The following is a 26934-nucleotide window of genomic DNA, read 5'->3' on the forward strand; positions in this document are numbered from 1 at the left end:
GAAGGAACAGGGACATAGAAAGAAAGGATGGGGATGGGGCTGGGATTGTGGCTCAGTGGTAGAGTGCTTGCCTAGCATGCTTGAGGCACTGGGTTCAATCCCCAGCACCACATAAAAATAAATAGTTGTCCATCTACAACTAAAAGAAAAATTTTTAAAAAAAGAAAAGAAAAGAAAGGATGGGGCCAAAGTAAGACTAAAACCCCAACTGGGCAAACAGGGCCCCTAACTCCACATACAGCACCAAGGACACTTGGCTATAAAACATGCTCTCGAAAGGACTCGGGCAGCTTCACCCTTTTGGCCTGCTGGCAGGGCACATGGGCTCTCTTTCAGCCTGTTACACAGCCAGTAGCTTTTGTCAGCAGACAGTCCACGTTAGTGGCATTTCTTAATTGTCAAGGTCTTCTTTCCAGCTTCAGGTTCACCTTCACACTTTACACATCACTCTCTCGGGAGCAGCCCACAAGGACTCTAACCTTGCTACACTTTGCATGGCCTCCCAGGCCTTACTTCAAAATCTCAATGGAAGCTTCGTGACCCCTTAACTTCAGCATGGTGCATTCCTATAGACCCAGCAACATGTGGATGATGCCAAGATCACTCAGGCAATACCTGGGCCCCTGGAATTGTGGCTGCAGCAGCCTCTGAGTGCCTGCACAGCTTAGCCTGGTAAAACATCTTCCAAGGCTCCCCTGTGTGAGTAGCACACACCCCTGGATCTCTTCTCAAAGGAATTTTCCTCCTCTAGACCCTTGAGCCTGCAATGAGTGTGGTCCTGTGAATTCCTGTGATGCCCTTACACCATCTTTTCTCATCTGAGACAAAAATCAAAGTACTTAGCATGTCTTTAGTGGCTATAATCTCTTGAATAAGCACCTTCCTTGGCCCCAGTTTTACATGTACTTTTCTGGCCAAACTAAAATTTTTAAAATTCTTTAACCCTGCTTCTTGCTCCCATTTCTCCTAGTAAGCCTGGCTAAAGCTGCCAGCAATATTCATGACACAGATTGAATGCTGTGCTGCCTTGAAATTTTCTCCACCAGATTAACTAGTCCATCACCTTTAAACTCAGCCTCACAGGAAAGTCTCAGGACATGAGCCAAATGTAGCCAAGTTCCTTGACACATGAGTGGCCTCTAGTCCCATTTCCCATAGAGTCCTCATTTTCCTCTGAAACTTCATGCTCACTGTCTGCATTCCTAAGGCTAATCCTGTTAACTGAGCTCCCATCAGAATCACCCATTAAGCTCCACTTAACAACATTCTAAGGCTTTTCAACTTGCATCTCTAACCTTTTCAAAATTCCCCCTGCCAACCCCCGTCCAAAGTCTTCAAAAATCATGTGTCAGGTTAGTCACAACAATGGCCCCATTTCCAGTATTAATTTCTGTTGTAGTCAATTTTTGTGTTCCTGTGACCAAAATACCCAACAAGTACAACTTGGAGGAGGAAAAGTTTACTTGGGGTTCATGTTTTCAGAGGTCTCAGTCCATAATCAGCTGACTCCTTTGCTTTGGACCCAAGGTGAGGCAGCACATCATAGGGGAAGGGAAGGCAGAGAAAAGGGGCTCAGCTCGTAGTAGTGTCAGGAAGCAGGAGAGACAGGGAAGGGGCCACAGGTCAGATGCATACTTCCAGGGCACCCACACACACACCCTTCCTCCTCAAGCCACACCCCACCTGCCTACAGCTACCATGCAGTCATTCCATTCACCCTGGGATGGAATGATTAGGTTACAGCTCTCACAATCCAATCATTTCACCTCTGAACATTTCTGAATGAACAGGAGCTTTTGGGGCACATGTCATATCCAAACCATGACAAATATTATTAACAGGCTTGTGGAACATACTTTATATCAGTTTTCAAATTGGCTACACTACAATAGCTTGGGAAGGCTGATTGACAGGATGAGTAGTGATCCCAGTAAAGGCTAGATCTAGGTAGGCTGTTGTCTGTAAGGCCAACAGGCCTTCTTACTTTGAGGTTGAAGTACTTTTCACTTCCCTCTTGCTTTTCAGCCAACTCCAAACCGTCCCGGAGGGGCTCAATGCTCTGCAGCACTGCGAAGTGTGGTTGTGGGCGGTGGACTCAGGCCTGGGACCTTGCTGGGTCAGCAGGCTGGCTTCTGTTTCGTGGGTGCCGGCACAGGTCACAGCCTCCTGGGGAAGGCACAAGGACCTCACTGCCCACACACAGGAGTGGTGCTCGTTTGCTCCCCTGCCCCGAGTCCTACAGGAATGACTGGAAGGGGTCCAGGAGAGTGGTGCCACGCAGGGATTTGCATCCCACGGGGGCCTATGATACCTCATCCTTCAAAGGCTGCAAACACAAGGCTAAGAAATGGCCCAGGGAAAGGGCATGGAATTTGAAGCCATTGTAAGCCCAGCAGAGCATGCAGGATACTTGGGCAGCTTTGTGTGTGGACTGTGCAGCCTGACAGTGCCCACAAGCCAAGATTCCAGGACCCTGTGCTCACATCAGCCACAGGTGCTCTTATCCCCAGGCTCTGGATTCTTTAGGAACAGAGCATTTTGGAAACCAGATGTTTTCATTTGGAGGAACATGAGAGGTTTTGTTTGTTTGTTTCATTATTTACTTTCTCAGACTCCTTGAAAATATTCAGCCATGCCAGGCACAGTGGTGCATGCCTGTAATCACAGCAACTCAGGAGCCTAAGGCAGGAGGCTCAAAGTTCAAGGCCAGCCTCCGAAAGTTAGTGAGGCCCTTTGCTACTTAGCAAGACCCTGTCTGGAAAATTTAAAAATGGCTGGAGGTGTGCCTCAGTGGTTAAGCACCTCTGGGTTCAATCCCTGGTACCCAAAAAAACAAAACAAACAAACATAAAAATGTTCAGTCACATGTTGGGGATTATTTAAATTGGCAATTTCCCATTCCAACTTATTTCCCAACTCACCCCCTTATCTCAGGCACACCCATCTGCAAAAGAAAGGACAAAACTCCCTTTATTTTGCTTTTGAGTCTGCTCAAAATATCATTGGCAAGTGTAAAGTCTGCATTTCAAGTCACCAGTTGAGTCATATTTACTTTGTTTATAATTTTTTTCTTTATTCAACTTTTTCTTAAGGGAAAGCCTTCCAAAGCAGCCTTGTGTGCAGTAGTCTCTATTTTTCTGCTTCTCTTAAGGCTGTTTTTCTGATTATGCTCACCTAGGCTAGATGTTTAAATCTTCCCCTTGTCTTTATTGTTTGCTGCTTTTCATCTTTTTTTCCAATCCAAGATACTAATAATTAAATGAATTATTAGTGTCATGGGCACAGATCTGATTACTTAGGCCAATAATTATCAAAAAAAAAAATCCTGCATTCTGAAGCAAACGCTTGCCCATCTCCTGCGGTTCAGAATTTAATTGACCCTTGTAGCACTCAGCTCGTGGCCACGCTTGAACTTCAACATGGTAACTCTGGTTTATGGGTAAACTGTTCTAGTGGAATTCTGTACAGTGTGGTTCTTCCTTTCCTGAGCTAAACCTTAGGGAAGAAGGGCTTGTTGAGAAAAGGTCAGGGTCCGGAGCAGAGGGAGGGAGGGAGGGTTGGCAGAAGTGGAGCTGGAAGAAGGGGAATTCAGAAGATGGGGAGGAAGCTGGGGCCGAGCTGACTATGGAAAGAGGGTGTTGCCTCCTGCCTTTCTGGAGCTTCTGCTACGCACATCAGCTTATCATTCTGAGGTGGCAGAAGCCGCCATCAAGACCCGCGTTGCTCCCAGGTGGTGTGGAGGTAGTGCCTGGGTTTTGTGGCAGCCAGCAGAGGGCAGTATTCCATTTACTGACCAAGCAGAGTTGGGGTTACAGTCTAAATTTGTAAGGATGCTGCTCTTATCAGGAAGGCCCACCTTGTCGACTTTGGTGAATATGCCTCTGACCATTGGCCTTGGGGGCCACCTTGCACTGGGGTGGAAGAGAGCAGGGCCACGTCTCTGTCTCCTCCCCCAGGAGCACAGGACAGGTAGAACAAAGCAGGGGGACATGGGGCAGCCATGCACTCCAAACCAAAGAGATCTCTTTGAGGGCTGGGGCTGTAGCTCAGTGGGTATCCCCAGCAGTGCAAAAATAAATAAATAAATAGAAACTCAGAGCTCTGTGACAACATCAGCAAGTGTGAGCATTTAAGGCACAGCAGGCATCCCTGGTTGAGCTGCACTCCCCCAGAAGCCTCTCTGAAGGGTGGCATCTGCAGGCCCAAGGCTCCACAGGACCCCAGGGGACATCTGGGAGGAGCCTCCATAATTGCCAAAGCAGGAGATCACCATTGGCACCTTAAACAGGCAGACAGAACTGACTGCTGAAGCAAGCCAGGGCTGCATTTCCAGCAAGATGCTGAGTGTCCCGAGGGGAAAGCCAGATTTGGCAGGATCAGGATCAGGTCGGTGAGTCTTATGAGCAGGGCCTGTGCCAGCTGCAGAGAGCATGTGTCTCTATCTGGTGACTGACTCACTGTGGGACGCTCTTATGATCTGGCTTTCAGGGCCACTTGTCACTCACCATGAGATGTCTGCCAGATCAGTTCTGATATTGAGGGTGCCTTGGAACTACCAGTCTTTTCCTAGGAATCTGGGGACTTTTTCAAACAAACCCTCAGGAAGTTATGAAGAGCTGCTGTGGACATCTTTAGACATCCCAGGGGTGTGTTGGGCTGCCCCATCCTGTGCCTCCAGGCCAGGAAGCCCATGTTCATTTGCAGCTGCCCCTCTCCCCAGACAGGCACTGTCCTGAGGGCCCATCCCTGTCCCCGGAAACTTCCTCTGGGAATGGGTGTGAGCCACCTCACAGACAGCTGGAACCAGTGTCTGATGCACTAGGTCAGCTCTCTGGGGCTAGCGTCCAACCTGGCCAAATGGAACTGGACACTGCCACCTCTGAACTCCTTCCCACCAAGACAGTCTGGCCCTGTGAGGAAGGGCTTTGGAAGACCCCTGCTCGGGGCCCTGTCAGCCTTAGGAAGCGTCCACCCTGGCCTCTCAGGCCCTCTCTGTCTTCCTTCTCCTCAGAGACGGGCAGGTGCCTTTCCCGAGCCCAGGCCTCTGCCCAGGCCCATCTGTCCTGCAGCAAGGTGGGCAGTGTGGAGAGCTGCCTTCTTTCCTGCCCAGCCCACACCCTCTTCGTGCCAGGTAACCCAGGTGGTCCCAGGGAAGGGATGTACTGGTGGGGGGCTTCTTCCTTGGGTCAAGGTCCTGATCTCTGCAACTCTCTTGGAAACAGCCCCACCAGGGATGAGGGGGCCCTGGTCGCAGTGCCCCTGGGCAACTGTTTGGGCCTCCCTAGGTCTAGGCTTCTTCCTGCCTGGCCACTTACCTGTGTGCATGTGGCAGAAATAGACTGACTTAGCGGTCAGTCCTGACCTTCTTGTTCAGCAACCTCTTGGAGGCCTCGAGAATCTGAGGCCCTGGAAGGGAGGTGCAGCCAGGCAGGCCCACCTCACCCACTGGCCTCTCCACAGACTCAGAAAACAGCTACGTCCTGAGCTGTGGTGTTCCGGGTCTCCAGGGCAGGACACTACCGAAACGCAATGGCACCAGCTCTGGCACCGGACCTGGCTGCTCAGGTAGCCCCTGACTGTCCACACTTTGCACACCTAGGTGGCCCCTTGACTCTCTGGTATGTGGAGAGGGACGTGGGGAGGGAGGGACACAGTCCCAGGGGAGAGTGTCCCAGTCTGGGTCCTTCCAGGCCTGGCTCAGGGTACTGGAGACAAGGCAGGCTGGACCTAGATGCCAGCAGCCTGAAGGTTGAGTTCCAGCCCAGGGGCACTGGATTTTTGGATCTGAGGTCGTAGTAGCAGTAGCTGAGTGACTTCAAAGTGCTTCTGTGTGTACAGATCTCAGGCTCTGATTTCGGGGAGTGTGTGGCCTCTCCTGAATGACTCGGTGGGCAGCCCCGCCTCAAACGCTGCCTGAGGGGTGCCAGGCACAGCGTGCTCCCTCCCTTGGGACCAGCCCTGCCCAGCAGCCTCTGTTCAGCATGGGAGAGGGTATCCCCAGCGCTTTTTTGATCCCTGCTGTCAGAGTGGCGGGGGCATACTCAGGTGTGCAGAGGGTGTAAAAGGTATGATTCGGAGCCTGTTGGAGCGCAGGTCTCGAGTCCAGAGAGCTGGGATCTGCTCTCTGAAGGACTCTGCAGTTCTGGCCTCCATGGTATTTCCTTTTCTTGCTCCCCTCTTCCCTTCTGCCTGTTTTCTAAAGTCTCCAGCCACAACTCGGGCCTTGGCCATGAGACCGGCGGAGGCTGGGACTCCTTCCCCTCTACAGAAGACTCTGGCCAGATGCCCCTGGGCTTGAGCTCAACCCACTGTCCCTGAGTTCACCTTTCGGGCCTTGCAGGGAGAGGAGGGAGTGGGGCAGGGGAGGTTCCCCTGCCCTGGGAGGGCCATGGGACAGAGTTGCCCACACCCAGCCCCACCCCAACCCCAGGTAGACTCATTCTGTGGCAGTCCCCGTGCCCACCACTTCCTTGCCATAGGAGAGGATCTTGGCTTTTTCCAGATGCCCCCAGTGCCCCCATCAAGCAGAAGGCCCGCTTCAAGATCAGAGATGCCAAATGCCACCTCCGGCCCCGTAGTCGGGAGCGAGCAAAGGAGACCCCACGGCAACCACTGCTGGGTGAGTAGGTGACCCAGGGGTGGTGGAGGAACCCCCAAGCCTGGGACTGGGGCCCAGAGTCCAGCAGACTGGATTTCTAAGCATCCCATCTGTGCCCCTCCACCTTGCCGCCCCCACCCCTGGCCCCTGACATTGAGTGGGAAATGGGTGATCAGCATCCTGGGGGGCCACTGTCTCTGCCACACCAGGGTTAAGTGACACATGCACCCAGCAAGGCCTTTCTACGTAGCCTGGTTGTTCCTAATTGAAGGAGCTGCAGTTTTACTCAGCAGTTCTTTCTCGAGAGAGTGTGACCAAGAAGGACTTCCAGGTTGAGGGCTAGCAGAGAACAAGCTTTCCAAGAAGGGCCCAGCCGGGAGCTTCCAGCTCTGGTCCCACGAGACTCCTTCTGAAACTGGTCTAAATGCTCTGCATTGACAGGCCTGACTGGGGGCACTGGCCAAACCATCAGCGGCCTGATCAGGTGCAGCAGCTTGGCCAGTGCAGGAAGGGCGCCTCCTCTGGCGGCGCTGTGGTGGCTCAGAGGGCTGGTTCCTGCATGAGGCCCCAGCAGCCTGGCCTGCTGCAGCTCCGCTTCCCATCTGTCCCTGCTATTGGGCATGGAGGGCCCTGCAAGGGGCAATCCAATGCAGTCTGTGCACAGGGCTGGGATTGCCATAGTGTTCCCATCCTTGTCAGAAAACTGCCATGTGACGTTCCTGACCCTCAAGTGCGACTCCTCCAAGAAGAGACGCCGCGGCCGCAAGTCCCCATCCAAGGAGGTGTCCCATGTCACTGCAGAGTTTGAGGTGGAGATAAAGATGGAAGAGGCCTCAGGTGGGTGAAGAGTTCTCTGATGGCTGCAAGGTCCTGAGGAGCAGCTGCAGGGCAGGATGGGGGTCCTCCACCCCCAAGCCAGGACCACAGGTGGCAGAGGCTGGTGAGAGGCTGGCAGGGGGAAGGCCCTGTCCAGCATGGAAGAGGAGGCTCAGAGAGCCCCGGAGGCAGAAGGCCACACTCCCACCCTCCCACCCTGGCTGGGGCTGGAAGGGGAAATGTGTGCAGCCCCCAGAATGGTCACGCCATGGACTGACTCCCAGCTTCCTGAGAGGCTGGTGGTGCTGGCTGCTTCACACCAACATGTTCCTCTTGGTGTTGGACTGAGGCCAAGGAGGTGAGAGTGGTCAGCAAATGTATTCAGTGTATGCCTGACCTGGGCGTAGACACCTTGGAAAAAGAGACCAGCCATGGCCCCTGCCCTGGCAGTGCTCCCAGCTGCAGGGAGGCAGACAGGCCTATTAGCTGCCCAGAGCCAGGTGACACCCTGAGTAGTGGGGGTATGGGAACAAGCAGGGTGTGGAGCTAAGGTGACTCCCAAGTGCAGGGCTTAGGAAGGCTTTCGGGAAAGGTGACATTTAAATTTGAATCAGTTTAAAATCAAAGTTTTAATGCATACTTGTAATCCCAGTGACTCAGGAGGTTGAGGTAGGAGGATTACAAGTTTGAGGCCAGCCTCAGCAACTTAGCAAGACCCTTAGCAACTTAGTGAGACTGTGTCTCAAAATCCAAAATAAAAAGGACTGGGATGTGGCTCAATAGTAAAGCACCGCTGGGTTCAATCCCCAGTACCAAAACAAAACAAACAAAAAAAAGTTAATAGGGTAGAAGAGGTGGCAAGGAAAGGCATTCAGGCAGAGGGTATAGAATGGACAAAGGCAGAGAGGTCGGAGGGTAGGGTGTGAGAGGAAGGCAGGGCAGCTGGAGGCGGCACTCACAGTGTTGGGCGTTGGGGCTGAGGCTGGCAAGGTGGGCGGAGCCAGACCTCGGGGCACCCTGGATTCAAGACAGAGAGTTGGACACTGCTCTGGGCTCAGTCACAGTCCTCAAGAGTGTCTGAGCTCCCACCCAGTGAGTGGTGCCCTGGATGATATGTGGCAGCAGACACAGGCCTGGTCTGTGCTCATATCTGAATCATGGCCTTGGGCAGATCCTCAGTCTCCCCATCTGCCTGCGGGGACTTGCCCCAGGGCTGCTGTGCAGATGGCTGAGGGGTCCGACAGGCCCACCCGGGGCAGGGCCTGGCACAGGGGGCCTTCTGGAGAAGGTGGAGGCTCACCTGGCCGCATTACTCTCTCACGCCGTCTCTCCCACCAGATACCTGTGAAGCCGATTGTGTGCGGAAGCGAGCCGAGCAGAGTCTGCAGGCCGCCATCAAAACCCTGCGCAAGTCCATCAACCGACAGCAGTTCTACGTGCAGATCTCAGGCACTGAGTACGAGGTGGCCCAGCGCTCAGCCAAGGCCCTGGAGGGGCTAGGGACGTGTGCCACTGGCCAGGTGCTCCAGGACGGCAAATGTGGTGAGTCTCTGCCCATGGCCACTCAGCCACCAACTTCCTTGTATGTGCAGCCCAAGCGAACCCCTGTGAGCACACGGGAGACAGACTCGTGGGGGGACAGGATGCAGAGGCCTGCCCTGGAGAGTCGTGGCCCTCGAATCATCTCTGTCATTTAAAGTGCACTCCCTGGTGCCTGCCATCCTCACCACAGTCCTGAGGGACAGGGCACAGACGGGGACAGAACATGACGCAAGGCCACGCTGCAGTGACCAGAAAGGCCCCTCCTGTCTGGTCGTCTTAAAGGCTTCCCAGAGAAGGGTGAACTGAGGCCCCGGGGTTGACAAGAAGCCAGGAAGCTGAGTCAGGGTCAGGGAGGGCGGAGTGTGATGGCCACAGTGCCCAGCACCACTAAGGGGTGGTCTGCAGGGAATGGGGAGGCCAGCCCTAGCCCCCGTGGGCTTTGTCGGGGAGCCTGGAGGCCAGCCAGCCAGGGCAGGTGACCACACCTTGGGGATGGCTTGTGACGAGGGGTGAAGTCAGAGACGGCACTGGGGACCAAGCCGTGGCAAGCAGAAGTTGTCCTGTTCTTGTGGGGAAGTAGGCTGTGAGCAAATCAGCCCACCCACAGGCACATGAGGCAGCCATAGACACAGTTCTGGGTTCTGCTGGGATGCGCTAGGGAGGGACATCCGGGTCCACTCTCTGTGACAGGAAGGCTGATTGGAAGGAGGGTGGATGGGGGAAGAGGAGGCCATGTAGGGGTGGGGGTCCTGGAACCAGGGCGGGGCAAATGAAGAGTCAGACAATTCCAGGAGTGCTCTGGCGGGTGGGGTTGGGCAGAGAGACTTCCGGGGTGACTCCAGGGCACGGCCACTCAGGTACTCACTGTAGATTTGGGATACTTACAGAGGGTGGTTGGGGAGGTAGAGAGTTCCCGCTACAGGGTGCCCTTGAGCCGTCCAGAGGCCTGGCCTGTACTCATATCTGCTTCATGGCCTTGGGCAGATCAGGCCTCTCAGATCCTCAGTCTCCCCATCTGCAGGTGGGTACTCGCCCCAGGGTTAAGGGGTCCGATAGGCCCATCTGGGGCAGGGTGAGTAGACAATCGGACCACAGATCCGAAGCCCAGAGAACAGGCTGGGCCAGGGTGCTGCTGGGAAGCGGGTGGCAGGTGTGCAGCTGTCGCAGGGACTTTGACCCAGACTGCAGTGGGCAGAACTGCTCTGACATGGGACACAGACCAGGGGCTCGGTGACATCACTCTCTTATTTGGAACAACTTACTTGGAAATCATTTCCAGCTTTCAGAAAGCACAACAGAAACTTCCATTTTCCCTCACCCAAGTCCCCAACTGGGAACATTTTTCAGCATTTGCGAAAGGGTGGGGTGTAGGGTTCCCCATCCAGCTCATGCACCCCATTGCAACTCCGCCATCCTTCCAACAGTGTCCCTCTTCTCTCTTGTCCTAGCTCTTACCAGGAATGAGTGTCACTCTCCTGTTGTGCTTCTTCAGGCCCCTGAGGTCTGGGGCAGCCCCCTTGCTGGCCTCTCTGGGCCCAGGCACACCCTTGTTCAGTAGGCCCACCGCTGTTCCTCACCAGCTGGAGGCCTGTGTCTGCAGGACAACCACAGCCCCGAGGCCAGCTGTCCTGCCTGTCAGCAGGTACAGAGAGGCCTCAGCTCCTCTCTGGTGGCTGAGGAGTGGCTGAGTTGATTCCTGATCCTCCTTTGACTCCATCATCCCCAGCTTCCTGTGATTCCCAGCAAATCTCCCACCTGGTGGTGGCTGCCACTGGGCTGTCCTGTCTGCGTTTCAGAGTTAGAGTCTCCAGTAAGGAAGAGCTCTGCCCTGCCCTGTCTGTGTGTCTGTCAGCAGGGGCCCAGAGAGTGCCCTAGTCCACACTGAGTTGTAATCCCTTCCAGCACCACTTAGGTCAGTGCTAATGCTTAGACTGTCCCCATTATGCACTGAGCACCCCTAAACTGGCCCCCATGTCCTTCTGACTGGCCCCCGTCACTCTGTGAGGCCTCCCATCCTTTTAATCGTGTCACAAGATGTGTGGGACTTCATTTGTACCTCCCTGCCTGAGCCTGGAACCAGCCAAATCCCCAGCTCCTGTGAGAGGAGAGGGACATGCAGAGACCAGCCCCTAGAGCGCTCATTGCTGAGGGAGCAGCAGTGCCACAGGCCCTCCCATGAGGGCACTGGAAAGTGTGGGCATGTCGCCCCGGCACCTCCACAGGTGTGTGTCTGAGAGAACACCTCACGTTGTGCAGTCCGCCCGTTGAAGCCCCGGGCTCTCTCCGTCCCTCACAGCCTGTGTGGGAACACCTCTCAGCTGTGGAGACATGGCTTCCTTTCCCCTCAACTTACCCGCTTCAGTTTCCCTATTTCCTCACATTTTCCTGCTGGCCCAACACTGCCCATCACGTAGACTGTCCTTCTCTCTGTGCTCTCTGCATTGTCCCTTCAGCCTCTGCCCAGGCCCCTGGCCCATGCCCGTGTGCAGTTTTCAAGGCTCCACGCTGCCCATCCTTAGGGCCAGATCCTCCTGCAGCAGGAAAAGGAGAGACTGGGAGCTTGGCTGGGGTGCCCAGCTGAAGAGCCCCAGGAAGCAGCTAGTGACAGGTTAAGTGGGTGGAGGACAGGACATGGAGGGGAGAAAGAGCAGGGCTGCAGGGGCCTGTGGAGCACTGTGGAGGGGCCTCCTCGGGGAGAGGAGACCAGGGCTTCAAGGGTCCTCGTAGATGGCTGCCCCCCAGATCCTGTCCCCAGCTCCTCTGGGATGAGGCTGGGCCCCGCTGGGCCATGCCAGTCTGCTAGGGGAGGGCGGCCCCAGCCCTCTGCCGCTGTCCCCCAGCAGCCTCTCCACTCTGCCTCTGCAGTGACCTGTGGGCCTGGCACCTACTTCAGCGGCGAGCAGGGCCAGTGTGTGCTGTGTGTGTCGGGGACCTACCAGGACATGGAAGGCCAGCTCAGCTGCACACCATGTCCCAGCAGTGACGAGCTCGGTCTGGCTGGTGCCCACAACGTATCTGAATGTGGAGGCAAGTGCAGGCCCATGTGGAAGGGGGGCTGGTGGGGAGGGGCACAGGCAGGGCCCTCCTGCCTCCTGAGGCTCCCAAAGCAAAGGTGGCTGCCATGTGCGGCCAGAGTCTGGCATTGGCTGCAGTTCATTGCCATCCCAGAGTGGCTCAGTTTCCACACAGGTACCCCCACGAAGGACATGGGGCTATGCGGGGTCCGCTCCTGGAGGCCCCCGGAGTCCTGAGCTCTGCACGCCACATCACTGCACCGTGTAGCCCACAGAGCACGCTAGTGTGCAGACATGTTGTCCTCACAGACGAGGTGTGGTCATAAAGGGACAACCTAAGTGCTTTATGGTTGACCCAGCACTGGGCCTCCTGGGGACAGTCATCCACAAGTCACCAAGTGAACCACGTACTTTTGTGAGCAGGGACTTTGCACAAAGAGTGCTAAACCTTACCCTAAGCTGATTGAGATGGCACTTTTTACTTAGCCAGTGCCGTTGGTTTGTGGAGATGGTCTCCATTGGCCACCCCCACTTGGCCCCGTTTATGCAACAAGTCAGTCTCCCAGTTGGTCTCTCCTGGGCTCAGCTGGAGGGTATGCAAGAAAAGCATGCACATGACAAGGCAGTGCCGTGAGGGTGGGCGAGTGGACACTCAGGGGAGTGGAGACCTCTGCCTTCTCTCAGGGTCAGAACAGCCTAAGTCCTAGCCCAAGGCTCTGCAGGCTGCCAGCTGCTCTGGCTCACTGCCCCTCCAGAAGGGTGGTGCCCCCACCTGGCGGGTAGTGACTCAGAGCACAAGGTGGCCACAGGTGGGAGGTTCATCACTTGGTTAGGATCTGGGCCAGGAGGACACATGAGACATGAGGCCTGCCCCCTGGGGAGAGGCCTTTGAAAGAACCCCCCTCACCTGGGGTTCCCACTTCCCAGCTCAGCAGGGTCACTGCCCTTTTGCCCCCAGCCCTTCCTGCTGTGGGAGAAGCAAAGGTGGCCTGGCAGACCACACCGGAATGCTGCCAGCATCCAGACCAAGCCTCCCGCCACCAGGGCTGTCGTGCTGTCCCCTACCCCAACCCAGGTGCCTTCTCCTGGGGTAAGCGAGATCAAGATCAGGGCCTTGGGCCACTCGCGGCCCAGCCCCAGTAGCGCCCTCCCACCTGAGCCTCGACCTCTGACTTCCAGGCCAGTGCTCTCCAGGCTTCTTCTCAGCAGACGGCTTCCAGCCCTGCCAGGCCTGCCCCATGGGCACGTACCAGCCTGAGCCTGGGCGCACCAACTGCTTCCCCTGTGGAGGGGGGCTGCTCACCAAGCTGGAGGGTGCCACCTCCTTCCAGGACTGCGAGGCCAAAGGTGAGCAGGCCCCACGCCCCCGCTGCACTGCTCAGGGACACTTTCCCCAGAAGCCCTCACCTCCTTGGCATGGCCGAATCAGAGGAGTAGCCTGGAGCCACCAGGCATGGACATGGTGACGAGCACAGTGCCATGATTAGAACAGGTTGCGAGCCTGCTGAGCACCAGCACCTCGGGCACTGGGAGGCTTCTGGGAACCTGTGAGCCATGTCTGGAAGGAAGATGGGAGGACCAGGAGGTGGCAGGGGCTGGACCAGAGCAGACACCTTCACCAGCCCCTTCAGGGCCACCCTGCTGGGTGTCCGCCGCTCCCCTCCTTTGTCCAGCCTGCCTGTCCCCCCAGCAGAGGAGCCTGCTTCCTGTTCCTCAAGCCCCCTCATATCTGTCAGGTATCTGTGCTGCCAGCACAGGCCGGTGGCCCGGGGCTCAATCCCAGTCCCACAGAGTCTGCCATATATCCAGATGGTCCCCTCTGGGGCCCTGCTGTTCTGAGGAGCAGCTTCTCCCCTGGGCCCTGCCCTCTGGCCTCCCCTTCCTCCCTGTGCCCTCACCTGTGGAATGACAAGGTACAGCCTTGCTCCCTCCCCTTCCTCTTCTGGCTTCTGCCCTGAACCCCTTCAGTCACACTGTTACCCCACGTCTCCCCAAAAGTTGCTCCCTTCACAGTGGCCTACACGTCCCTGTGTTGCTGGAGCCCATGGGTGTCCTCAGTCTGTGTCTGACATGGGCCCCTCCCAAGCCATTCAGTCCTGGCCGTGTCCTCCCACCTGTCCCCTCATGGTAAAGAGGCGGCACTGGGTGGGAGAGGGCCTTGAGCTCTGTCTGAGCCGCACCCCAGGAGCAGGGGAGGCCTGGCCTTGCCACTAGCACCCCTGCCACATGTCTCTGCAGTGCACTGCTCCCCTGGCCACCACTACAACACCACCACACACCGGTGCATCCGCTGTCCTGTGGGCACCTACCAGCCTGAGTTTGGCCAGAACCACTGCGTCACCTGTCCAGGCAACACCAGCACGGACTTCGATGGCTCCACCAACGTCACACACTGCAAAAGTAGGTGCCTCTCTTCCCTCTCCAGGGAGCAGGGGTGCTGGGCGGGGCCCGGGAGGTCATGGAGGCAGGGCGACAGCTGATCTCCCACTGCCTGACTGAGGGTGCTGTTTCCTGTCTGCCACCTCTACTGGGGGACAGGGGTGCCTTTGTGAACCCTACGTCCTTCTTGAGCTCAGTGGCAAGGAGGGGAGGCCCTGGCTTAGCCCTCTCTGCAAGCAGTATGGTGGCACCGAAGTTTACCAGTTCCCTCTACTCACCAGCCATAGCCCAAGTCTCGGCCCAAGCCAGGCCCTGCTCTGATTTCTGGGTCCTGGGGAGAAAGAAACCCATGTTAAGGGGCAGCTGCAAGGTAGTTGAGACAGCAGGCAAGTGCCAGCCCTGCAGCCCCAAAGGCTTGTGCCTCTTAGGCCAAGTGGACACCCAGCTGAAGCCTGAGAGCAGCAGGACTCGGGGACCTAGGTGTGGACAGGCATGAAAGGGCTGGAGGAGGGCCATACAGGCTTCGTGGTGCCCAAGAGTCTCAAGTCAGAGAAAAGTGGTCATCTTAGACAGTCCGGGAAAAGAGGGGCTCCTGCCAGCCCCTCGCCCAGTAGGTCTTTGGGGGCAACGAATAAATTTTAAGTATTTTAAATTTATTTTTTCAGAGTTTCTGGTTTTCCCCTCTCCTGGTCAGTTTTAGTTCATTGTCCCTCCGGCCACGTTGGGAACTACCTGAAAGCCTGTGAAGGGGTTAGCTAGAGGTGGCAGTGGCCTCCGTCCAGGCTTCCCAGGCTGAAGAGCAAGTCAGAGGAGGAGCTTTGCAGAGGCAGGGCTTAAACATCCCCATAGGTGAACACGGTGAAGCCAGGAGAGAGGGAAACTTCTGGAATGCTGGTAGGGAAATGAAATGTTCCCCAGAGGTTTTGAAGTGAGAAAAAATTTTAAATGAGAATGCAAAGGAATTTTATAAACATTTAATATTTACTTTCAGTTCTTTTTACAGAGCTAAGGCCATTTCCTTATTAATTAAAGGCTAGGAACAATTTGGCTCATAAAAATGTCAGGTTCAGCTTCTTCAAGGATTTACAGTGTAATTAAAAAGGAAACAGAAGGAACACGTTTCCTTTCCTCCCTGTGTGGACCGCTTGCTCCTCCTGCTCTGTGAGGAGGGAGACCGTGTGGCACTGGCATGCTCAGTGAGGCTCACCAGGTGAATAACCAGAGAGAGGTGCCCGGGGGCCTCCCTTTACATTCATACCTAGACCTGGCTGGGCCAGCCAAGGGGGGCTGCCAGTCTCCAGGGGCACAAAACGGCCCGTCTGAGTGGCCAGTGACATGATCAGGCCCAGACACAGAAACAGGATGGGCCTGGCCAGGCGGGTCAGCCCCCTAGGTATCTGCTCGGGCTGGGGCTCAGAGAACCTACAAGAGTAACTGGGGACCTGCCCTCTAGCCGAGGGGATAGCCCAGGCAGGGCTCCCACTAGAGGTCAGCTCAGGGCCTGGCAGCTGACACAGGAGGACTGGGTGGAGGCTGGGCAGAGGAGGGGACAGGAACACTTGCCTGAGGGCCCAGGAGGCCAAGACACCCAGCAGGCCAAGCCTGACCAGGCCCTGTGGCCATGGTACCCACAGACCAGCACTGTGGTGGTGAGCTTGGTGACTACACGGGCTACATAGAGTCCCCCAACTACCCTGGAGACTACCCGGCCAATGCTGAGTGCGTGTGGCACATCGCACCGCCCCCCAAGCGCAGGATCCTCATTGTGGTCCCCGAGATCTTCCTGCCCATCGAGGATGAGTGCGGTGATGTCCTGGTCATGAGGAAGAGTGGTAGGTACTGGCCTCGGGATGGGGATGGCAGGGCCACACAGCCTCAGTCCACGTTCACGCCCACCCTAGTACAGCCTCACCAGGAACAGGAAGGAGGGCCCAGGCTCTGAGAACAGGTCACTTGGGGTTCCGGGAGGCAGATGGGGACCCACTGGGATCCGGCTGCCAGAGCTGGGCTGTGCAGAGGCCAGCAGAAGGCCGCAGGGCCAGGGAGAAAGGCAGAAGGCCGTAGGGCCAGGGAGAAAGGCCAGGAACCCACACAGGCACAGAGCACGCCCTCATCCAGGCCTGACTATCTCTGGTCATAGAGGCAGGCCACAAGAGGCGAAGGAGGACGAGGAGGGAGCCGGGGATTTTGCTCAGTGCCACGTTCTGTGTGAGCTTTAGCACCACGCACACACTGCCTGCTCCTGTCATGAGTCTGACCGCCCTAATACGCAAGTGGGGCTGTGCCAGAAAGGGCAAGGGGCCTGCCCAGGGTCCCTGAGCAGGTCAGAGCCCAGCCAGGAACCACCTGCTCCACCCATTCCCATCACCAGCCCCAGGGCCCCACCCACATCCTTCTTTCCCCTGTCCACCCACAGGGCTGAGCTCCAGGGGCAGCCTCTCCTGTATCAGGGGCACCTCAGGAAGAATACCCAGGGAGCAGTGAGGAAGTGGGCACCCCAGGGGATAGCAGGTCCACCCCTCCTTGTTCACTCACAGGAGCCCCCGGCTCCTCTCCCATGGCCTGCCTGGGTGCACCCCCCATCCCTGACTGCTGGGCACAGGCGTGAGCCCTGTCACGGGGGAGCAATTGGCTGGAGGAAGACAGAGCCCCAGCACAGGGGGCTGCATGCAGGGGTCCACCAGAACTCCAGGGGCAGAGGGCAGCGAAGGGCAGAGGGAACCAGACGAATCTAGAGGGTGCATTTGGGCAATGGGCACTAGGGCCCTGGCAGCCAGCTGGGTTGGGGAGGTAAGCAACCTATAGCAGGAGGAAGGGTCAGTGAGGAGCCTGGCTCGGGGCACCTCAGTGAGGGCGTCTCCCCCAGCCTCGCCCGCATCCATCACCACCTACGAGACCTGCCAGACCTATGAGAGGCCCATCGCCTTCACCTCCCGCTCCCGGAAGCTCTGGATCCAGTTCAAGTCCAACGAAGGCAACAGTGGCAAAGGGTTCCAAGTGCCCTATGTCACCTACGATGGTAAGGCACCGCTCATCACGGCCCGCTGGGTACCAGGAGTGGAGACAGCCTCACGCCCCAGCCTCTGGCAGGGCACAGACCCAGGACCAGCATGCCCCAGGGGCCCCGCTGCAGACAGGCCTCAGGGTGTGGGGGTGCAGATGAGGACACTGCTGTCTGCAGGCGGAGGTGGAGGCACTGCCCACGGGAGGACAAGGCTAACCAGGGCAGCCAAGCCGCCATGACAGTACAGGAAGGGACCCGATGCGAAGGCCAGGGGCAGCATCCAGCACTCGCCGACAACCCGAGGCTGGAGCCGGGGAGGGCAGAGGCGGGGATGTGAGGGTCTCAAGTTCGGGCCTTCCCCTCCCTTGCTGACCCGCTTCCCAGAGGACTACCAGCAGCTGATAGAAGACATCGTGCGTGACGGGCGGCTGTACGCCTCGGAGAATCACCAGGAAATTCTGAAAGTGAGTTTATTGGAAGGGAATCCACATGATTCTGGGAGAGTGGCCTGGGCTGTCCCTGCCCCCACCCTGGCCCCTGGAGACATGAGACAGAGGGTGTGGCAGGGGAGGAGGCGGAGGGCCTGGGTCTGGTATGTCTGTCCCCTCAGACCAATAGGCCTAAACCAAGCTGGCTCCTGAGGAGATGGGGACCGGGACCCGGGGACGAGGCTTTGGGCAGGTTCCTTGCCTGGCAGCCTCATCTCTGTAGTTGGACAGGGAGGTATCGTAGAATCTGGAACCCACTCTGCTGCTGTCACTCCTGTCATTGGGACCGAACCCCTCCATGTCCTCTGTGGCCTCGAGAGGCAGAGCCACGTCCTCACAGAGGGGAGGCGGCAGCTGTTTCAGTAGGCACTGGCCAGAGGCCCAGGGACCCAGTTCTTCTGGAGTAAGGCCAGACCTGGGGATCTGCTTGGGCTGGTGACAAGGACAAGAGTGGGGCTGGGGCCACATCCACCTGGCTGACCCTCGTCAGGTATCACTTGACTGACATATAGGGTGGTCTGTAGAGTTGGGTAGTCACCTCGAGACTTCCAGGCCCTTGCCTGGTAACCCTCGAGCTCATAGTAGGTGCTTTGTCAGTCATGTAGCTTGCTTTTAGCTGCTGCTCTTCTCAGGCTCCTAATGTCCTCCTCAGGCCACCTCTCTGTCTAGACAGAAACCAGAGAGCCACCCTGGCCCCTCCACAGCCTGTCTGGCCGGTAGCACCCTCCTCACCCTGCTGTAGCCCAGCTGCCACCTCAGCACCCCTGCAGCTGGGAGCACCCTTCCAGAACTCAGAGTGTCCCGGCACTGCTCTTAGGACATGGGGGCCCACCCCTCAGGACCACCTGCCTGTTCTCGCTGCGCTCTCCCCAAGATGATCTCCCCTGCCTCTCCTCAGTGAATGTCCACCTGTCCCTCTGCTCTGTGCCGAGGTGCCTGTCGTCTGGGCAGCCTTCCTGGACCTCCCTGATTGGACCACACATGTGTCACAGACCCTCAGAGCCAGCGTGCCAGTCCTTCACAGCCCCTGTGAGCACTGCACCTGGGATCTGTTGCATGACTATGTGGTCCCGGCCTCCCTGTGAGAGGGGCTGCAGGGCTTCATGCCCCACAGCTGGTGCCCAGCATGGAGCCCTGAGGCAGAGGAGCAGCGCCAGGGGTGCTGTTCCTCAAGGGCAGCAATGCACATAGGAAGGACCTGTGGTGCGTGTGTGTGAGCAAGGTGCCGTGTGTGTGGCAAGATGTGTGCACGTGTGCACGTGTGGTTGTGTGAGAAGGGTTAGAGTGTGTCTGAACAGGTCAAACCCAGCAGCAAGCGTGGCCAGAGGCAGTAAGCTGACGACCTTCCAGGCCCAGAAGCGGGAGGTGGCCATTTGTGGAGGCCTTGCAGGAACCAGGCTACAGGCCTCTGCCAAAGCCCCCCGCTGGGCCTGCCCTCCAGAATACCCCAGCCAAGTCTCAGTCCACCCCTCAGTGCTTCCTTCTGGGTGGCCCATGATGGCATCAGGTAGTAGTTGTGCATGCTCCTCCAGAGGCCACTCAGGGAGGAGGAGCCAGGTGCCACCTGCACCCGCACTGGAGAGCTGTCCTGAGCCCTTCTGCAGCCAGGCTCTGCTGGGGGCCACACTCTACGTCGTCACTGCAGCCCTCAGAGTGGGGGTCCTGACCCTGCTGTCCAGGGGCCTCCTCAAGATGTAGAGCTGCCGAGGGCTTTCCAGGGTCGAGGAGCTAGTGACCAGGGAGCTGCAAGCTCAAGGTGCGGCTGTGGCTGCGAAGCCTTGCTCGGTCCTCAGCACGCTCTGGTTTTCAGAGTGTTATATTACCAACAGATGCTCTTAATAAAAGCATTCACGCCGGTAGGCTACTAAAAAACCAGCCACATGGGGCTGGGGATATGGCTCAGAGGCAGAGCACTCGCCTAGCATGCGTTAGGCACTGGGTTTGATCCTCAGCACCACATAAAAATAAATAAATAAATAAAGTTATTGTGTCCACCTATAACTAAAAGGCAAATATTTTATTTTATTTTTAAAGAGAGAGTGAGAGAGGAGAGAGAGAGAGAGAAAGAGAAATTTCTTTTTTTTTTTTTAATATTTATTTTTTAGTTCTCGGCGGATACAACATCTTTGTTGGTATGTGGTGCTGAGGATCGAACCCGGGCCGCACGCATGCCAGGCGAGCGCGTTACCGCTTGAGCCACATCCCCAGCCCATTATTTATTTTTTTTAAAGCAGATATTTAAAAAAAAAAAAAAAAAAAAAAAAAAAAAAAAAACCAGCTACACGGGGCTGGGGATGTGGCTCAATGACAGAGTACTTGCCCAGTGTGCACTAGGGCCCAGATTCCCTCTCCAGCACCACAAAAAAACTATTAAAAAATGTAAAAAGGATGGGCTGAGGTTGTGGCTCAGCGGTACAGCACTTGCTTAGCACGTGCAAGGCCCTGGGTTCTATTCTCAGCACCATATATAAATAAATAAAACAAGGTTATTGTGTCCAACTGTAACTAAATAAATATAAAAACAAATGTTAAAAGGAAAGGAAAAAAATACAATTACACTGTTAAACCCAAAGGACTATCTGTAGTAAAGAGATTTGGGGGATCCTGAAACCCTGCTCCCCATCCCTTCCAGGCCCCCAGTGGAATGCCCTGGCCCCACCTCACCCACCTCATCTCGCCATGTCTTGCAGGACAAGAAGCTGATCAAGGCGCTCTTCGACGTGCTGGCACACCCGCAGAACTACTTCAAGTACACAGCCCAGGAATCCAAGGAGATGTTCCCCCGGTCCTTCATCAAACTGCTACGTTCCAAAGTGTCCCGATTCCTGCGGCCCTACAAATAACACTCAGAGCTGTCCTGCTCGGGGATGGCCAGGGAGCCAAGGAAGAAGAGCTCCTTCCCTCTGTCGTGGGGCTGAAAGGCAGCTCTGTGGGCCACCTCGTTGCCTGGGGAAGCCCATGATACGTGCACTTCAGGAAGGCCACCAGCCCCTGGAGGGCCAAGGCTGAGCTGGGCCCCCATGGGACACTGCTTCTAAAGCCTTTTGCCCTTTGCCTCTCATCCCCAGACACCAGTAGTGCTTCCCCTGAGCCGGCTCTGGCGCACGCTGCCTGGCCAGGACACGCCGAGGGCACCAGAGAGCATGCGCTTCTGCCTGATGCTGTGGGAAAGAGGAGAGTGGCACCCTCCCGAAGGCTCTGTGAGCTTGGCCCCTGTCACCCACAGGAAGCCAGCAGAGAAGGAAGGACATGTGGAGGCACCATCTCTGAGGTGACAAGCCTGTGTCGGCACTTGTACGGCTACTACACTGCCAACTCCTCCAGCCAGGATTGCAGGACATGGTGCCATGTCACTGGGCTCTGAGGACTCTGTGACAGATGGAAGAGAGCTGCTGAGGGAGGAGTGGAGGTCTTCGCCAGCCCTGCTAGAACGGCTGATGAAGTGCTATATACATATGTATAAATATAAATACAAATATATATCTATATATATATACACACACTTCTATTTGTGGGCACTGTAGGGGTGCTCTCTTCAGCAGCTGTAAACACTCGGTGCCACTACTGTCCCCCCAGCACTCACCCCCTGTGTGGGAGACAGGAGCTGCCGGGCAGGTGCAGCATGGGCTGGCCCTGGACACCTTGTGAATATGAACTTAGGGAACTGAGCTCCCATGCTGGGTTGGAGGGTTGGCCCTGTCCCAGTCCCTTCACAGTGATATCACTGCCCTCAGGACACAGTGGAAGGCAGCCTCCCTTTGGGCCCCTGAATAAGGGGTGTAAATATCCAGCCTTAAACTTAGGAAGGGGCCTGTGGCTATGACCTTGGGGTCTGAAGTGTGCCTACATGTCACCAAGAAATAAGGCTGTGAGGCCTGAGGCCTACCCAAGAGGAGGTGGCCCAGAGGCAGAGGCGGCCTGAGGCAGAGGTGGCCTGGGTCACAAGGCCTGGCTTCAGTGCAGCTTCCCCATGGGCCTGCCGCCTCCCTCTCAGAGTCTCCTCAAGGCTGCCTTTGTCCCACCAGCCAGGAAGCCAGAGCCCAGGATGGTGCCAGCTGAGACCTCGCGCACCCAGGGTCTGCGAAGCCTCAGACCGCCTGCTGCCAGCAAGAGGACGAGCAGAGGGAATGTTCTATATTATTCAGGTTAACAAACTTTAAAATTCCCAGGAACATGGGAGCATCTTACAATGAACTCCAACCACCAATGCCAAGTGGCCTCAGGTCTCCTGATCCCCAGCCCAGCCTGGTGGGTGAGAGGTGAGCAGTTTGAGAAACACACGTGAAACATAGGACTGTGGACACACAGGCCAGCAAGCAAAGTCTCAAGATCCATGGCTGGTGACAGGAAGCAGGACACGGCCCCTCCTCCAGGCCATAACAGGGCTTGGGATGCAGGCGTGAGTGGCCCTTACCCTCGCTGCAGAGCTGGGTGCCCAGCTGTACTGACCCTGCTTTCGGTGCCATCTCTCAAGTCCAGCTCGGGTTTTTGGAGAGCAGCAGACAGGTCAGGGTCAACAGCACTGCTGGGGCCTGCACCACCCCTGGCTGGCCACCGTCCCTGCAGATCAGCCTTGGTTTCCAGAAAGAAGCCTCCCTCCCTTTGTCAGGCCATCAGTCACCCCCAGAAGTGAGAGACAGATGCCCTAGGAAGGGCACAGAGAAGGGTCTGTCCTCTTTATTGGGGTTCTCTAGGAAAATGGGACCAACAGCGTGTGCACATGGACATTATTATGGGAGACCAGAGATCATGGAGGTGGCCTCAAAGTTCCGTGAGGTGCTCTCTGCAAGCCAGAGTGCCAAGAGAGCCCTCGGTGGGATGCAGGGTGAGCACAAAGCCTGAGAAGCTGTGAGCAGGGGCAGTCCTGGAATCCGAGGCCCAAGAACCAGGAGCACCAATGTTGGGGACCAAAGAAGAAGGACACCCAGCTCCAAGAAAGCAAATGTGCCCTTCCCCCACCTCTTTGTCCTGTTGGAGCCCTGGGACCATCAGCAAATGCCACCCACACTGGACAGGGCCTGATTGGCTCAGCCCTCTGATAACAGGCTGATCTCTTCTGGTTACACCCAACAGTCAGACCACCAAGAGCACTTATGGTTATCTGGAATCAACCTAGCACAGGCAAGTTGCCACATAAAATTAACCACTGCACTTCTTAAAGGGTTTCCTCCTTTAATTCTCTCAAAAACCAGAGAGAACAAGAAAGAGCTCTTCAGATCCCCTGAGTTCTTCCTGTAGATGCAGAGTCACAGAGACAGGCAGCAGGGCATGGCCCCTCCTCCAGGCCACAACAAGGCTTGGGATGCAGGTGTGAGTGGCCCTTACCCACGCTGCAGAGCTGGGTGCCCAGCTGTACTGACCCTGCTTTCGGTGCCATCTCTCCTCAAGTCCAGCTCGGGTTTGTGGAGAGCAGCAGACAGGTCAGGGTCAACTGACCAGCCCTCTGGGGACTGCACCACCCCTGGCTGGCCACCGTCCCTGATCAGCCTTGGTTTCCAGAAAGAAGCCTCCCACATGCCCACTAGGCTGCCCCCCACATCCTCTCATGTTCCATGGCTCTCACTGCCACTGTGGCCACATCATGCCCAGTGACCCCAGGGCAGAGCAGGACAGGGGCAATATAGAACCCTCTTTCTTCTCTTATTGTCAAGCCCATTTTTTAGCTCTCATCCCACAAAAGAGGACTTGAGGACCAGGTAGTCAGCAGCCCCAGTTCACTAGCTGCCCTCACAGGCCACCACCCTGGCTCCCTCTCACTGCCACCCTTCGCCATCTGGATGTCTTGAAGTCCAAGTAGGGTCTGTCCTGTCTCTCTACGCCAGCCTCACCCTAGGAAACTCTGGGTCCCAGCTGTTAAACCCAAAGCCAACCCTGGTCCTCAGGGCCTGGTACTCCCAGGGGACCTTCCAGGATGCCAGGCCCATCTCCTTGAGTTCACACGTTGCAGCCAGAGGCAGATCGGCTACATGGCGACCGCTGCCCTTGCTTCATGGTGGAGGTACAGGGGAGACGTGGGCACGAGGACTGGGCCCAGGCAGGGCAGACGTATGCGCTAAGGCCTGAAGTAGGGTGGAAGCCAAGGACAGGGTGCGGATCCTCCCCACTGTCGTGGAGAAGCCAGCACGGCCCATGCCTGGACTCTGGCCTTGAGCAACCTCAGATCCTGCTTCAGAGGCCATTTAGTAAATTCTCAACAGCCACACTGTCCCCTGTGCTTCCAAGGAATAGGACCCACAAACAGCTTCTGGAAGCAAAAGCTCTGCCACTCGGACAGAAAGTGCGGACTGTAGGAGCCAGAGTACCAGTGGGTGGTCAGTGACACTCGAGGAGACAAGTAAACTCCAGTGTCTCCACCTGTCCAGCACAAACCAGGTATGAGTAAGCTGGGTCCTGTGGCAAGCACTGCCTGAGCACCTGCTGTGTGCTGGGCTCCTAGGAAGACAGGGAGCCAGAGCGCTGCCACAGACGCAGGGGCGGCAGCCCGCCTGGATGTCTCTACCCCACGTCACCACTGGCCTCGCCCACACAGTCCTGACCTGCAGAGAGAGGGGACTTTCTTTTCTCCCAGGGGCACCAGATACCACACCTCCACCTGGAAAGTTTGATCAGCCTGGCAAACTGCATTTTATAGCAAGACCCCTTAGCTTCACCAAAGACACTCATGGTGGCAGCTCAGCCCTTCCAACCAAGGTGACAACACCCAACTGAGGTCATTCAGAGAAAAGGCCAGAGGACTTAGAAAATGCCTGGAACACTTTGAAACCAGCAAGTGGTCTCTTGGAAAGGCAGATGTGGAGGTCATCCTCAGAGCCTAGCTGACTTGGGTGTGGCCTGCGCCGCCTCCCAGCACCCTGCTCAAGCAGCCCCTGTAGAGCAGACCCTGCTTCCCCACAGCCCCCCACACCAGCGTGGCAGCTCCTGCACGGGTCCTTTGAAATCATCTGTACACCCAGCCTCAACCGGAAGAAATGATGGGAGCACAGTGAACTTTCACTCAGGGGCTCCTACATCCAGATGCTGAGCCCAACGCTCTTCCTTCTACAGAGACTATCCCTTCAGCCCTGCAAGGTTGGCAGGGCGCAACCTGTTCCTTGGTGTGGGACATTAGGACTCTGGGAGACCAAGTGACACACCCAAGATGAAGAGTCAGAGGTTTATACAGCTGGAAGTCAAACCCAAGCCTATGGAAGCAGTGCAGGAAATGTCTCTGCAAAATGTTGGCTGAGCCGGGTGCAGTGGCGCACGCCTGTAATCCCAGCAGCTCGAGAGGCTGAGACAGGAGGATCACGAGTTCAAAGCAAGGCATTAAGCAACTCAGTGAGACCCTGTCTCTAAATAAAATACAAAATAGGGCTGGGGATGTGCCTCAGTGATCGAATGCCCCTGAGTTCGATTCCCAATGTGTGTGTGTTGGCTGAGCTGAATTTTACAGATTGGAACCTCAGCTGAGTCAGCCAGGCAGCAGCGAGTTGGGGACACGAAGGGTGGAGAGGATAGCACAAGCAGGCAGGGTAACCTTGACCTCAGTTCCCTCCCTTCTTACCAAGCACTGAGCACTCACTCAGAGAGAGGCCAGACTTCGTCTCCTCTAGGGAAGGGGACAGGCACTCACCATTCAGACACAAGTTGGCACATGCCCTAACCTGCCACAGGTGCCCATCCTGCTCTCAGGGAGGCAGTGGCAGACCTGGAGTCCCCAGGTGGCTCAGGAGGGCACCACTGTGCCTCAGCAGAGCCCTGTACAGAGCAGGAGGAGAGAAGGACTGGCCAGGAGGAGGTCGTTTCAGTCTGAAGGCCAAGGACACCTGCAGGGAGGCCCAGGCACTGAGCAGCCAGGTCACAGCGCTCCGCAGACAGGCCACAGATGGCTGCACTCTGCCCATTCCTTCTCCTTGAGCCTGTGAAGGTGCCTTCCAGGACAGGCCCTTGGTAACAATCCACTGTGAGGGTGACAGATACCGTCACAGCCACCGTGTCCTTTTAGTTGCCTCAAGTATTCAAAGCTGTGTTTTCTCCACCCTATTCTCTCATACGCATGTAATAAATGTTTGTGAAATTCACTTTAATAATAAACAAAAAATAAACCTAAATGTTGCTCTTTTCTCTTATCCACTGGAGGCCACCATAGTGGGGGTGGGGGGAAGCAACTGGAATCAGAAAAATACTAAGAAATTGCATGGCTCTGTTGACAGCTGGAAGTAAAGGGGCTCCAATGTCCTCCCCGGGCGAAGCAAGGGCTGGAGCCTGCGCGTGGAGAAGCAGAGGGCGCCCCACGGCCGTGTTCATGCTCCTAAATGAACTACCAGGAAGTAAAATGTCCGTCTCAAATCCATTTCCCCTCCTAACTTACATTTTGCTCTCTTATACAGAGGCTTTAATCTAGAAGCCACAATCACCACGAGCCTCGGGGAATCTGAGCTCCCCCAGAATAGATGCCCAAAGCTGTGCGTGCACCTCTCTGAGACTATAGCCCATGGTTTTCACCAGAATCTAGAAGAAATCCAGAATCCCATAAAGGCTGGCCATGACCATGCTCCTCAAAAATAGCCCTCCAGGTGTCACACACTCAACAGGAGGAAACGCTTCATAATATACCAAGCGATGTTCTAAATAAGTGATAGTTCATTCCTTGGCTTAACAGAATGGTTTAAAGTCTGAGGAGGGATTGGCTGGGGGGTAGAGCACATGCTCAGCATGTGCAAGACCCTGGGTGCCTCCGACAGGACTACCAAAAACATTCAAGACTTCTCCATATTCTTCTCCTTATTCCCAAAAGAACGGGAAGAAGGGACCTGAACAGGCATTTGCACACCCATTTTCATTCATACTAGCGTTATTAACAATAGCTAAAGGTAGAAACAGCTCAAGTGTCCATTGACAGATGAATAGGTAAACATAATGTGGTCAATCCATACAAAGGAATATTATTCAGCCTTAAAAAGGAATGAAATTCTGACACATGCTACAACATGGGTGAACCTTAAGGAATTATGTTTACTAGAATAAGCCTGATGCAAAAGGACAATTACTATATATTCCACTTAGATGCCTAGGGTAGTCAAATTCATAGAGACAGAGTGCAGCCAGGCATGG

General features: G+C 56.0%; 1 protein-coding gene across 4 annotated transcripts in view; it reads left to right on the top strand.

The window, feature by feature from the left end:
* Scube1 (signal peptide, CUB domain and EGF like domain containing 1) overlaps positions 1-25931 on the top strand; it is a 129016-nt gene extending 103085 nt beyond the window's left edge. For 3 of the 4 annotated variants that reach the window (XM_078052598.1, XM_078052600.1, XM_078052599.1), the window contains 12 exons: positions 5012-5131; positions 5461-5565; positions 6503-6619; positions 7298-7435; positions 8753-8956; positions 11822-11983; positions 13150-13317; positions 14209-14370; positions 15984-16181; positions 17216-17368; positions 17738-17817; positions 20532-25931. In XM_078052598.1, coding sequence (XP_077908724.1) covers positions 5012-5131; positions 5461-5565; positions 6503-6619; positions 7298-7435; positions 8753-8956; positions 11822-11983; positions 13150-13317; positions 14209-14370; positions 15984-16181; positions 17216-17368; positions 17738-17817; positions 20532-20684 — 1760 coding nt within the window. In that variant the 3' untranslated portion in view covers positions 20685-25931. The other variant, XM_078052601.1, reaches the window with a different exon arrangement.
* The last annotated feature ends 1003 nt before the right edge of the window (positions 25932-26934 follow it).

Source organism: Ictidomys tridecemlineatus, chromosome 6, assembly GCF_052094955.1.
Source record: "Ictidomys tridecemlineatus isolate mIctTri1 chromosome 6, mIctTri1.hap1, whole genome shotgun sequence".
Taxonomy (NCBI): domain Eukaryota; kingdom Metazoa; phylum Chordata; class Mammalia; order Rodentia; family Sciuridae; genus Ictidomys; species Ictidomys tridecemlineatus.